The sequence below is a fragment of the Impatiens glandulifera genome, chromosome 9 (genome assembly GCF_907164915.1).
Source record: "Impatiens glandulifera chromosome 9, dImpGla2.1, whole genome shotgun sequence".
NCBI classification, from domain to species: domain Eukaryota; kingdom Viridiplantae; phylum Streptophyta; class Magnoliopsida; order Ericales; family Balsaminaceae; genus Impatiens; species Impatiens glandulifera.
This window is the reverse complement of record NC_061870.1, coordinates 22,979,142-22,990,818: the sequence shown is the minus strand read 5'-3', so window position 1 is coordinate 22,990,818 and position 11,677 is coordinate 22,979,142. Positions and strand designations below refer to the sequence as shown.

General features: G+C 34.8%; 1 protein-coding gene across 4 annotated transcripts; it reads left to right on the top strand.

The window, feature by feature from the left end:
* Window positions 1-667: 667 nt before the first annotated feature.
* LOC124916515 (topless-related protein 4-like) lies at window positions 668-9,022 on the top strand. Of its 4 annotated transcripts, none has more exons than XM_047457245.1 (26): window positions 668-835; window positions 1,007-1,103; window positions 1,250-1,429; window positions 1,512-1,625; window positions 1,721-1,879; window positions 1,955-2,144; window positions 2,243-2,366; window positions 2,466-2,578; window positions 2,682-2,850; window positions 2,932-3,041; window positions 3,148-3,217; window positions 3,451-3,524; window positions 3,612-3,707; window positions 4,050-4,145; window positions 4,489-4,616; window positions 4,699-4,930; window positions 5,827-5,991; window positions 6,069-6,164; window positions 6,261-6,407; window positions 6,488-6,598; window positions 7,223-7,402; window positions 7,522-7,650; window positions 7,780-7,875; window positions 8,106-8,294; window positions 8,378-8,544; window positions 8,626-9,022. In XM_047457245.1, exons 2-26 carry the CDS (start codon window positions 1,024-1,026, stop codon window positions 8,807-8,809), a joined length of 3,399 nt encoding a protein of 1,132 aa, XP_047313201.1. In that variant the 5' UTR covers window positions 668-835; window positions 1,007-1,023; the 3' UTR covers window positions 8,810-9,022. The 4 variants fall into 4 exon arrangements, with proteins under 4 accessions (XP_047313201.1, XP_047313199.1, XP_047313200.1 ...); XM_047457243.1 differs by having other exon boundaries at window positions 6,488-6,655; window positions 7,178-7,402; XM_047457244.1 differs by having other exon boundaries at window positions 2,463-2,578.
* Window positions 9,023-11,677: the final 2,655 nt, after the last annotated feature.

Here is an 11,677-nt window from a genome sequence, read left to right as displayed (position 1 = left end):
TTAAAAATACAAATTTACAGATATTTATAATTTGTATATTTGGTATTTTTTTTATTATCTTAACTTTTAATCTCATAATATACTTGTATATATAACATTATTATTCATGCATGTAAGTTAAATAACATTTTGTATACAATAAATAAAGTGTAGATTTAAATTGAATATTTTTTATAAAAATAAGGATCAATTTGAGTTTTTGGTATGAATAATCTTAAGTCTTACGTCTTGTTTGGATTCGGATTGAGGTTTTTTTAAAAACTTAGATGAGAAAATAATAAATGATTGATGATGATTTTGAAGATGTAACGATTATTTTTGGTAAAAAGATTTAAAGAATATTGATATATATAAATAAAATAAAAAATAATAATTTAAAATAAAAGATATTTTAGTATTTTGGTTAATGAAATAAATGATATAATTAATTTAAAAATTAATTTTAGTTGAGTTATTTTTTGAAAATACAAAATAAGTCCAAATATTTGAATAAAGTATAGATTATGTTAGACTTGTATTAAACATAAAGATAGATGTATAAGTGAAAGTACTTATCAATCTCATAAGTAAGTTGTCTTATAATTTTCAACTTTTTCAAAAAACACCATTACATCTCGTCTCGTCTTCTTCGCTTACTTATTTATTTGTCCTGCATCCTATCGTCGTGCGCTTCGCATCTCCCCTTTTTATCTCTCTGCAAAAAATCCCTAAAGAGAGAGAAAGAGAGAGAGAGAGAGTAAAGAGAAGACCAGCAGCAGGGGACGGACTTCTCGCTATCATCCTTGTCTTCATCTTCTTCAACAACCCTTCGATCTGTTTCTCTATCTAATTTCAGGTAGCAACTCTTTTTTCCATTTCCCCCAATTTCTCCACTTTTGGGTTTTATGCATGTAAATCTATTCATCTGATTTTGGGTTTTAAGTATGATTCATATTTGTTCATGACTTTGATTGAGCTTTTACTTACAATATCTGACTTAATCGACCGATTATGATGTTGTTTGCAGTTTAAGGAGAGGAAAAGATGACGTCTTTGAGTAGGGAACTTGTTTTTCTTATCCTCCAGTTTCTGGAGGAAGAGAAGTTCAAAGATACTGTTCATAAGTAAGGGAGTAATCCTTTGCATTTATTTTCTCTATATGTTGTTTAGGTCTAAAAGTTTCAAGTAAAAGCTGAGAACTGTAGTGTTTTTGTTTTGTGGGTACTGGATTCATTAACTAAGGTTAATTATTACACTTTCTTTGGTCTAGGTTGGAGCAGGAGTCAGGATTTCTCTTTAATATGAGATATTTTGAGGAATTGGTGACGAATGGGGAGTGGGATGAGGTGGAGAAATATTTGTCTGGATTTACTAAGGTAGATGATAATAGATACTCGATGAAGATATTTTTCGAGATTCGGAAACAGAAGTACTTGGAAGCACTTGACAGGTGAAATGAGATTCAAATGTAACTGTACAATTATTGATAGGATGATAAGTTAAACTTTGTGATATGTCCACTAATTTTGTAGGAAAGATCGTGCTAAAGCTGTGGAAATCCTTGTGAAGGACTTGAAAGTTTTTTCAGCTTTTAATGAAGACCTATTTAAAGAGATAACTCAGCTTTTGATCCTGGACAATTTTAGGTCAAAATGTACTTCATATGTTTATTATATATTGCATTCCGTTGATAGAAGTGGACTAATATAAGCCTCTCTCTGTTGGACGGTTTGCACTGCAGAGATAATGAACAACTTTCTAAGTATGGGGATACCAAGTCAGCTAGGAATATAATGCTTGTTGAACTGAAAAAGCTGATTGAAGCTAACCCTTTGTTCCGGGATAAGCTGGCTTTTCCTAGTCTGAAGAATTCAAGGCTGAGAACACTGATAAACCAAAGGTTATTTTCTTGAAATGAAATTTAGAAGTTCCTTTTATTTATTTAGTTATGCTTATTTGATTGAGTTTCTTGCAGTTTGAATTGGCAGCACCAGCTTTGCAAGAATCCAAAGTCTAACCCTGATATAAAGACTTTGTTTTTGGACCATTCTTGTGGACAGTCGCAGCCAAATGGTGCACGTGCTCCCTCCCCTGTTACTAACCCACTAATGAGTATGAGTGCTGTTCCTAGAGGGGGAGTGTTTCCTCCTCTAGGTACACATGGAGTAAGTAAAATCTGAAAGCAATTTCCTTCAGTTCTTTCAAAATGTGCCTTTTTTAACTGTTCAGTTTTTTAAAACTTTGGGTCTGTTCGTTTCTTAAGCCTTTTCCAGCAGCACCTGCTCCTATGCCATCTTCTCTCGCTGGGTGGATGGCTAATCCTTCTGCTGTTCCCCATGCTTCAGCATCAACCGGGCAAATTGGTTTTACTTCAACTAATAATGGAGGTATTTATTTCTAAGCGATTTCCAATATGAAGATGTTATCTCTGTGTAATTGCTTAACCCATCTTTTTCTCTGTTGTCTATTTTCTCTCCTTCCAGTAGTAATTCCTAAACGTCCAAGAACTCCTCCAACAAATAGTGCAGCGGTAGATTATCAGACAGCAGATTCTGAACTTGCATTGAAGAGATCAAGACCTTTCGGAATGTCAGATGAGGTATTACTACATGGCCATTGTCTATCCACATACATTTCCATGGGAGAATTTAATTAAGATATACCACTTTATTTAATTTGAGCTGTAATTTAAATTAAATCAGGTCAGTAACTTGCCTGTCAACATGCTCCCGGTTGGTTATGCTCCTCAGAGCCATGGTGGACAGAGCTCAAATTCATTTGATTTGCCCAAAGCTGTTGTCATGACTCTTAATCCAGGGTCAGCTGTGAAGACAATGGATTTCCATCCTGCTCAACAAATTCTTCTTCTTGGTTAGTATAGTCTGTCAACTGATTTCTGTTTGCATTTGGATTTGTCCAGCTTATACTTTAACTGTGGGTAATTAAAAATAGTTGGAACCAACACGGGGGAGACTATGTTATGGGAGTTAGGCAATCGTGAAAGGATTGCTGTCCATAACTTCAAGGTCTGGGATCTTGGTTCATGTTCTGTGTCGTTGCAGGTTTGTAGCTCATGAACATTCCCTAGTGGTTATGATCTCAAAACACATGTATGCAATTTTATTTTTCTTCTAGTATCTTATATCATTTTTGGCTGTGCATCATCAGGCATCTCTAGCTAGTGATTACACTGCTTCAGTCAACCGTGTGATTTGGAGTCCTGATGGTTCCCTATTTGGTATGTTTATATTTATCAGTTATTCATTGTCTTCCCTTTTTCTTTCAATTTTTTTGTTTAGAGCTTTTCCTTGTCCGTCTGTTTCTTTCACCCCTATGATCCACCAAAGAGTAATCATGATCATTTTCCCAAGTATTTGTTTTGGATGTAGTCACCCACCCAATCAATAGCTTTTACATTTTATGGCAATAGTGTTAGTTCTGACTTCTGAGAGTTATCTTCCTTTGCTGTAGGTGTTGCATATTCTAAGCACATTGTTCATGTATATTCATATCATGGAGGGGACGATGTGCGCAACCATCTAGAGGTTTGTAATGCCCAACTCTCCTACCCTTACTTAGTGCTTAGTGTGTAGTATATGTTCCATACTTATGAATACTGTTTGGTTATTCAGATCGATGCTCATGCTGGAAGTGTGAATGATATTGCTTTCTCTTATCCCAACAAACAACTCTCAGTTGTCACGTGTGGCGATGACAGGCTCATCAAGGTCCTTCTGTTTCCTTGCTTCTTAAGGGATTGTTTGAAATCCGGTTATTTGAATTACCAGTGGGTTATTTAAAAATTATCTTGTTCGGTTTTGGTTATGGAAAAAGTGGGTTATTTGGGTAAAAAAACTTAAAAAGGCTATAAATATATATCATGAAAAAACAATTTTTTAAAAAGAGAAATAGGGTATTTTGGTTGATCATTTGAATGATGTGATCATTGAGGGGATGAATGATAAAGATTATGGTTTATTTGAGATTTTATTTTGATAATCCAATCCGAACAAGGGCTAAGGTTGTTTCTAGTTTGAATGAAGTTATAATTCGCTTAAAGTTTTCTACAGGTGTGGGATCCTGTTACAGGAGCCAAACAATATATCTTTGAGGGTCATGAAGCGCCTGTATATTCTATATGTCCGCACCACAAGGAAAACATTCAGGTATTGTCGCATTGTAGGTTTTGTTGGTGATTTCCCTTTTTCTTTAAAAAAAAACACTGAAATTTCATTAATATGAAATGAAGTACAAGGAGAGTAAGGCCTTGTTTGACCTAGGGTTATTTGAATAACCAAGTAACCTTGTTTGATGTAAGCTATTGAAAATCTATGTTATTTGGGTAAAAAACATTAGGGGTATAAAATAGTATTTTGGTTGATGAGTATATTTTGATTGGATAGGGGGTTATTTGAAATTAAGCTCAAATAACTCACATCAATCAAGGTATAAGATTCTCCATACATTTTTTTACTTCTTTATGTAATATTTTTTACCATGCACACCCAGTTTATCTTTTCAACCGCAACTGATGGGAAAATAAAAGCATGGTTGTATGATAATGCGGGATCTAGAGTTGACTATGATGCACCAGGTCATTCCTCCAGCACAATGGCATACAGTGCTGATGGAACAAGGTCTGAACTAGTTATTATTTTCACTCTCTTATATCGTTGCCATAAATATACATGGAAATATGATCTATTTCAAACATGACAGGCTGTTTTCATGCGGAACCAATAAAGGAGACTCATACCTTGTGGAGTGGAATGAAAGTGAAGGTGCTGTTAAACGTACATATAATGGTCTTGGGAAGCGGTCTGTGGGTGTTGTCCAATTTGACAATACGAAGAACAAGTTCTTAGCAGTTGGGGATGAGTTTATGGTGAAATTTTGGGACATGGACGGTGTCAATATATTAACAACAACAGATGCTGATGGTGGACTTCCGGTAACATCTCTGCACTATTCCAGTAAAGATGTTTCCCATTCTTTGTAGCCATATTTTTTAAGGAAAGAGTCTATTTGGAAACTAGTATTTTGTCACAATCACATTAAAAAATAGTTAAACTTAAAATTGAAAGTGTTTATAATGTTGTTTTTGTTGCTTTATTTGGTATACAAACAGTGTTCTAAATGGCGGTAGGAGGTGGCGGTGCGGTAAGTGACTGCCTACTGCCTCGGGTGCCTAGGCGGTGCCTAAGCGGTTGAATATAAATATAAATAAATTTAAATATAAATATAATAAAGATGTTCTATAATTATCATTTTACCAAAAAGTCAAATTAATATTCTCTAGCATAGTAATATTTAACAAAAATAAGTATGTAAACATGATTAATCTTCTAAATCATCTATGTATGCACCATCGGCTACATTCATAATCCTCTCATTTTCAGACTCAAAATCAACATTTTTTTCTCTCATCTTCAGACTTAAAATCAACATTTTTTTCATGTTCTACCGAAGAAGAGGTGAGGTGAATGAGATGAGAAACGGAAAAGAAGAAGAGAAATGAATTGGAATGTAAAGGGTTGTCTCAAAATTTAAATAAATAGTGGGAGATAAAGAGTTTTTTTTTACTAAATTTATATATATATTAATATTAGTAATTAATTAATTAAAAAATAATAAATAATTAAATAATCTGACCGCCTCATGTGTAGGCGGAGCGGTGTTGGACCGCCTAGGCGGCCGCCATTTAGAACACTGTATACAAACAATTTCTAGATCATGATCCAAACTATAGTGTAATATTTTGTTTGGGTGTTTATAGATCATGTGATTTTTGGTAAACATAGCAAATATATGTATATTTAACAAATCTGTCCCCCCAATGTTTTCCAGGCTTCTCCTTGTGTACGATTTAACAAAGATGGGATGCTATTGGCAGTCTCAGCAAATGAAAACGGTATTAAAATCTTAGCAAACTCAGATGGAATTAGGCTACTGCGAAGCATTGAAAGTCGATCATTTGACGCTCCTAAAGTTGGTTCGCCAGCTGTTGTGAAGGTAGTTCCAATTCAACTTTGTTTAGTACTTATTTATCCATGTATTCAAGAGAGGTTAATTTGATTTATTACTTTCAGGCTCCAACAATGGGATCATTTGGTGGTGCTGTCAGTGTACCGGTTGGACAAAGCAGCATCATGGATCGTGCTGGTCCAATGGGATCAATCGTAATGGTGTGTGTTCTTGCCACATCTAATTAAGCTGTTGTGATCTTTAGATGTATTTATTTTAATACCGCATTGTGAATGTTTGTGCTACTGTTTTCGCAGAATGGGGAGAACAGAAGCTTGCCAGATGTAAAACCTAGAATCAAGGATGAGTCAGGAGAGAAATCTAGGATATGGAAATTAACAGAAATAACCGAATCATCTCAATGCCGGTCCTTGAGGTTGCCTGATAATTTGGCAACTAATAAGGTGTGGATCTGTCCAGGCCTCTTGTACATTATTTAAAATGTTAAGATTGAGTTTTCTTTGTCTTTTCATTTTATGTTCAGGTTTCCAGGTTGATGTATACAAATTCTGGACTTGCCATCTTGGCTTTATCAGCTAATGCTGTGCACAAGCTTTGGAAATGGCAAAGGAATGACAGGAACTTGACTAACAAGGTTGTTGTAGTTTCTTTATTAAAGAATCTAACTTTTTTTTCTTCCCTTTTTAGATTTGTTTGTATCAATGTTCTAAACGGTGGTAGGCGGTGGCGGAGCGGTAAGTGACTGCCTACTGCCTCGGGTGCCTAGGCGGTGCCTAAGCGGTGCCTAGGCGGTTGAATATAAATATAATAAAGATGTTCTATAATTATCATTTTACTAAAAAGTCAAATTAATATTCTTTAATATAGTAACATTTAACAAAAATAAGTATGTAGACGAGCTGGAGAAGAGATAGATGATTAGATGATCTAAGAAGATGTAGATGATCAAGGAGGTGAATGAGATAAGAAACAGAAAAGAAAAAGATAAATGAATTGGAATGTAAAGAGTCATTTCAAAATTTAAATAAATAGTGGGTGATAAAGAGTTTTTTTTATTAAATATATATACATATATTAATCTTAGTAATTAATTAATTAAAAATAATAAATAATTAAATAATCTGACCGCCTCATGTATAGGCGGAGCGGTGTTGGACCGCCTACCGCCTAGGCACCGCCTAGGCGGCCGCCTCGACCGCCATTTAGAACACTGGTTTGTATAAATATAAATGGAATAATAATATATATATTTTTCCAGGCTACTGCTAATGTTGCACCTCAACTCTGGCAACCTGCTAATGGAATCCTGATGACAAATGATATCGGTGACACAAGCCCCGAAGAAACTGTTTCTTGTTTTGCACTTTCGAAGAATGACTCGTATGTTATGTCAGCTTCAGGAGGGAAAATATCGTTGTTCAATATGATGACTTTCAAGGTAATTGGCTTTTTCTTCTTTTTCTTATCTTACCATTCAGAATTACATCCTTTCTTGGTTTGATATTGATTGACTTCCATTGGCGATATATATTAATTTCTTATGAACCAAAAATACAGACGATGACAACTTTCATGCCTCCTCCGCCAGCAGCAACTTTTCTTGCATTTCATCCTCAAGACAACAATATAATTGCAATAGGGATGGAAGATTCGTCTATCCAGATATATAATGTCCGAGTTGATGAGGTGCTGATCCTTAGTTTTGTAGAATTTCTTCATGAGTTAACTTTAACATTTGCAATCCCTTCTAGCTAAATCGTGGTAATATAAAGCAGTCAATAACTGCCATTTTTTTCCACTTTTCTCTCCGTGCAGGTAAAATCCAAGCTCAAAGGCCACCAGAAAAGAATAACTGGCCTTGCATTCTCTAATGTTCTGAATGTGTTAGTTTCTTCTGGAGCTGATTCTCAGGTAGTTTTTAAAGTCATGTTTTTTCTATCCTTGGTTGATGACTATGATTCTAAGAGAAGTTAAATGACATGTTAAATGTTAAATAAGCACCCTCTTATCGTACTCAACACAGGGTAAGGTAGCTAGGGAAATAAAAACTTGTCTTTTCTTTTACTCAATTATTTTGTGGTAATGAATATTTTGTTCCTTGAAGAGCATTTCAATAGAAATGATGATGGGTATTTTTACAGCTATGTGTTTGGAGCACAGATGGATGGGAGAAGCAAACGAGTAAGTTCTTGCAGGTCCCAGCTGGGCGTACGCAGGCTCCCGTTGCAGATACAAAGGTCCAGTTTCACCAAGACCAGATCCATTTACTGGCAGTTCATGAAACTCAAATAGTCATATATGAAGCTCCTAAGCTTGAATGCCTTAAGCAGGTAAAGTTTTTTATTTTTCCAAACATCTAAGGCCTTGTTTGATGTGGGAAATCCAAATTTGAATTATTTTCTTCCCAAAACAGTGGATTCCACGAGAAACAAGCGGTCATATAACGCACGCTGCATATTCCTGCGATAGTCAATCGATATACGTCAGTTTTGAAGATGCAAGTGTTGGTGTCTTAACTTCTTCTACACTACGTTTGAGATGTCGAATTAATCCCTCAGCTTATCTGCCTCCCAACCCAAGGTCACAATTCTAGTTCAATTATCGATTTTAATAGAACATGATGCAATAATATTGCCTTCTCAAATTGTTATTAAATTGCAGAGTTCACCCCCTTGTGATTGCCGCTCATCCGTCTGATGCTAATCAATTAGCGTTGGGACTTAGTGACGGTGGAGTGTACATTCTTGAGCCATTAGAATCAGAAGGAAAATGGGGCAATTCCCCACCGAATGAAAATGGTGCTGGCCCAAGCACTACAGCCAGTACAGATCAGCCCCAAAGGTAACATATTTGTTTTAGAGTTTTTCTTATGAGGGGATGAAATGAAGATTATAGATGGAACAAACAGGAGCAACTAAACTGGCCTTTTTAGTTTTAGTGCTTAGTTCAATTAGCACTGTTTGAGCATGTTTTATTTATAGTGTACTTTAAAAGGAAATGGATGAACCTGTTTTGGAACTTTTGATGGTAAATACAATTTGTTTAGTTTCGTCTTCTACTGGATCTAGTAGTAATCTTCCTCCTTGAACTAGAGGGGTTGGACTGAATTGGTAAAACGGTTTCTTCTTTGATGCCATCATCTCCTTTGTTTTCCCTAGCAATTGTTTTTCGGGATTCGAGGTAAACTTTCAAGTCCCTGTCTGTAATTTTTTAATAATTATTTTCGTGACAAGATCGGGGAAAGTGAAACAAACTTACCTGCTTGTCTAGCTCCAGTTTCTTGTCATGTTTAGACCTCAACCTTCAAGCAAGAGTATTTTTAGTTGATAATTTGAATGATTTGAGAGAAGACGTAGATGCTGTTACCTTTGTTTTATCTCCTTCAATACATTAGGATCTCTCGTTCTTTCAGAAGATTCTTGTTGGTCTAAAGAATAAAAGAGAGAAACAATATGAATATGAAAAACTTGATATATGAAATGCTCAGAGAAAAAAAGGTACTTGCATCTTCTTCTGCCTTCTTTTCCTTGACTGCGTTGTCCAATTTGGACTGAATGTCCTGCAAGCTTGAACTCAAAGCCCTCTCAATGGCCTCTTCAGATATCATGCTTTACTTCTTGGCTTTTGCCTAGACAAGTAGTAATTCATAGTACTGAAAAATAAATGAACTTAATAATAATAATAATTTTCATTCATTATTATCAACGAAAATAAAACCATGCACTTACAAGTCTCTGAGTCTCTAGCTGGGTTGCCAGAACATGATGATACTCGTTCAATGTCTGATACTAAATAACACTAATGAATTATTGATTTGTCGTATAAAACTATGTTTATCTCTTGTAAGGCATCTCTTTACCGCATCAACTTCGCTGTTGAAAAGAGCCTTGGGATTTCAGTCATCAACGCAACTGCAGGTACCGCATTCCATACAATCTGATTTTCCATTGACTTTAGTTGATGAATATACAAATCACCAATGTAATCCAATACTTGCTGCGAACTAACTAAGTTCGAGAGCATAACAATGGTTCGTGTCTTTCCAATGCTTAAAAGCATGCATCTCTCTGTACCTAGGTTTCAGGGATATAGTGAGAGATTTAAAAGAAGAGTTTGATATGAGAATAAGAAAAATATATAGTTTTACCTTCCATATCCAACAAAACCACAAATTAGACAAACCCAGAGACATGCACAGCACAAGTTGGTTTCTCATCTAGCTGTTGATGATAAACTTATCATACCTGATGAGTTTTTTTTTTTCTCTTTTTTAGAAACTAGGGTTATACTATTGAATAAGCATAAGCTAGCACGACCCCTTTTCAACCTTTAGTAAGGTTAGATGTTACTCACCTGGCAAGACAAATATGTCCATTTTTCCATTTTGATACACTAGGACATGGAAAGGAATGATCGCAAAGTGTATCATGTATTCCACCGGTATCATGATCCAATCTCTCTAACATTTCATCGAAAAGAAGACGAATAATTTAGTAAAAAATTGCTCATTACTAGATAGCAGTAGAAATAGAACTTAATTAGTGATCAAATGACTAAACAAATAGAGCAAATTTGCAATTCAACAAATAATACCTAAATTAACTGAAATAATATCACTTTTATCATTGAAATAGAATATTTCTAGTTGAATGCAATGTTCACACATAAAACTCGTGGAACTCTTAAACCAAGGCCAAACCCAATACCTCGCCTCTTCTTGAAGCTCCCCTCGCTCTTTCGAATGAACTTGCCATGAAAAAAGTTTCTAACCTTTAAGAACGGAGGAGTATTAGAAGCTAGCGAAGTAGCATCTTCCTCTGTTTTTGCGGTTTCTCGTCGGATAGAAATTATATAATTCAGCATAACGTTGGTAAACGTACCCCCATTTAAACTTAAAGTATTATTATTGGAGATTGAATATTGGATCTTTATCTCTAAAGCACGACTCTTTACACAACTACCTTAGTGGGTTAATTTCTAAAAAATTCTAGCATTATTTATGTTGTGATAGGAATTTCACTTAGATTGAGATTCCTAATTTTAGCTTAGTTTTAGGTGTATATAAGATATCTTCATCTTTTATTTTTTTTAATAGACTAATATTAATTCAGTTATGACATTCATTTAAACTTAAAGTGTTTCTTATTAAATAATCTCTATAGATTTGATATGCCTATTCACTAAATTTACTAAGTTTGGGGTTTGTGTATGTTTATATCATTATAATCGTTTATATAATTGATTTTCTTGCTATAAAATTGTCTCTGTGTTCCCTCCGGTAGTAAAATATTACTAATTGATTGGACATAACTACCAAGTGTTTCAGCATCCGCTTGAGTCGTATACGAATCCTATACCGATGCTAGCACAGTAATTCACATTGATGAGAACACCATAGAGATGGTCAGGAACAATAATAATGTAGTATGTTTCAGTTTCAGATGTAATTTATGAATATGCAAGGATGTATTTAATTTGAAATTGTGTTCAAATTAAATAGACTGCATATGTATAAATTATTATTGTATGTAAAACTGAATCACTACAGTGTTCCCATCAAGAATCACTGTCTTAGCATCATTATAGAATTGGCCTACAAACTCGAGCTAATGCTGAATCACTTGGTAATCCTACCCAATAGATTAGTAAGATTTTACCCACAAACAAATTTGTAATGAGCAAATCAATAAATATAAACACTCATGATAAAAAT

Excerpts from the sequence above, each read along its gene's own strand:
- LOC124916515 (XM_047457241.1), top strand. The coding sequence starts at position 1,024 with ATGACGTCTTTGAGTAGGGAACTTGTTTTTCTTATCCTCCAGTTTCTG. Across the intron at positions 1,104-1,249 it reads TTCAAAGATACTGTTCATAA|GTTGGAGCAGGAGTCAGGAT; the intron begins GTAAGGGAGTAA and ends TCTTTGGTCTAG. Across the intron at positions 2,367-2,462 it reads TACTTCAACTAATAATGGAG|TAGTAATTCCTAAACGTCCA; the intron begins GTATTTATTTCT and ends CTCTCCTTCCAG.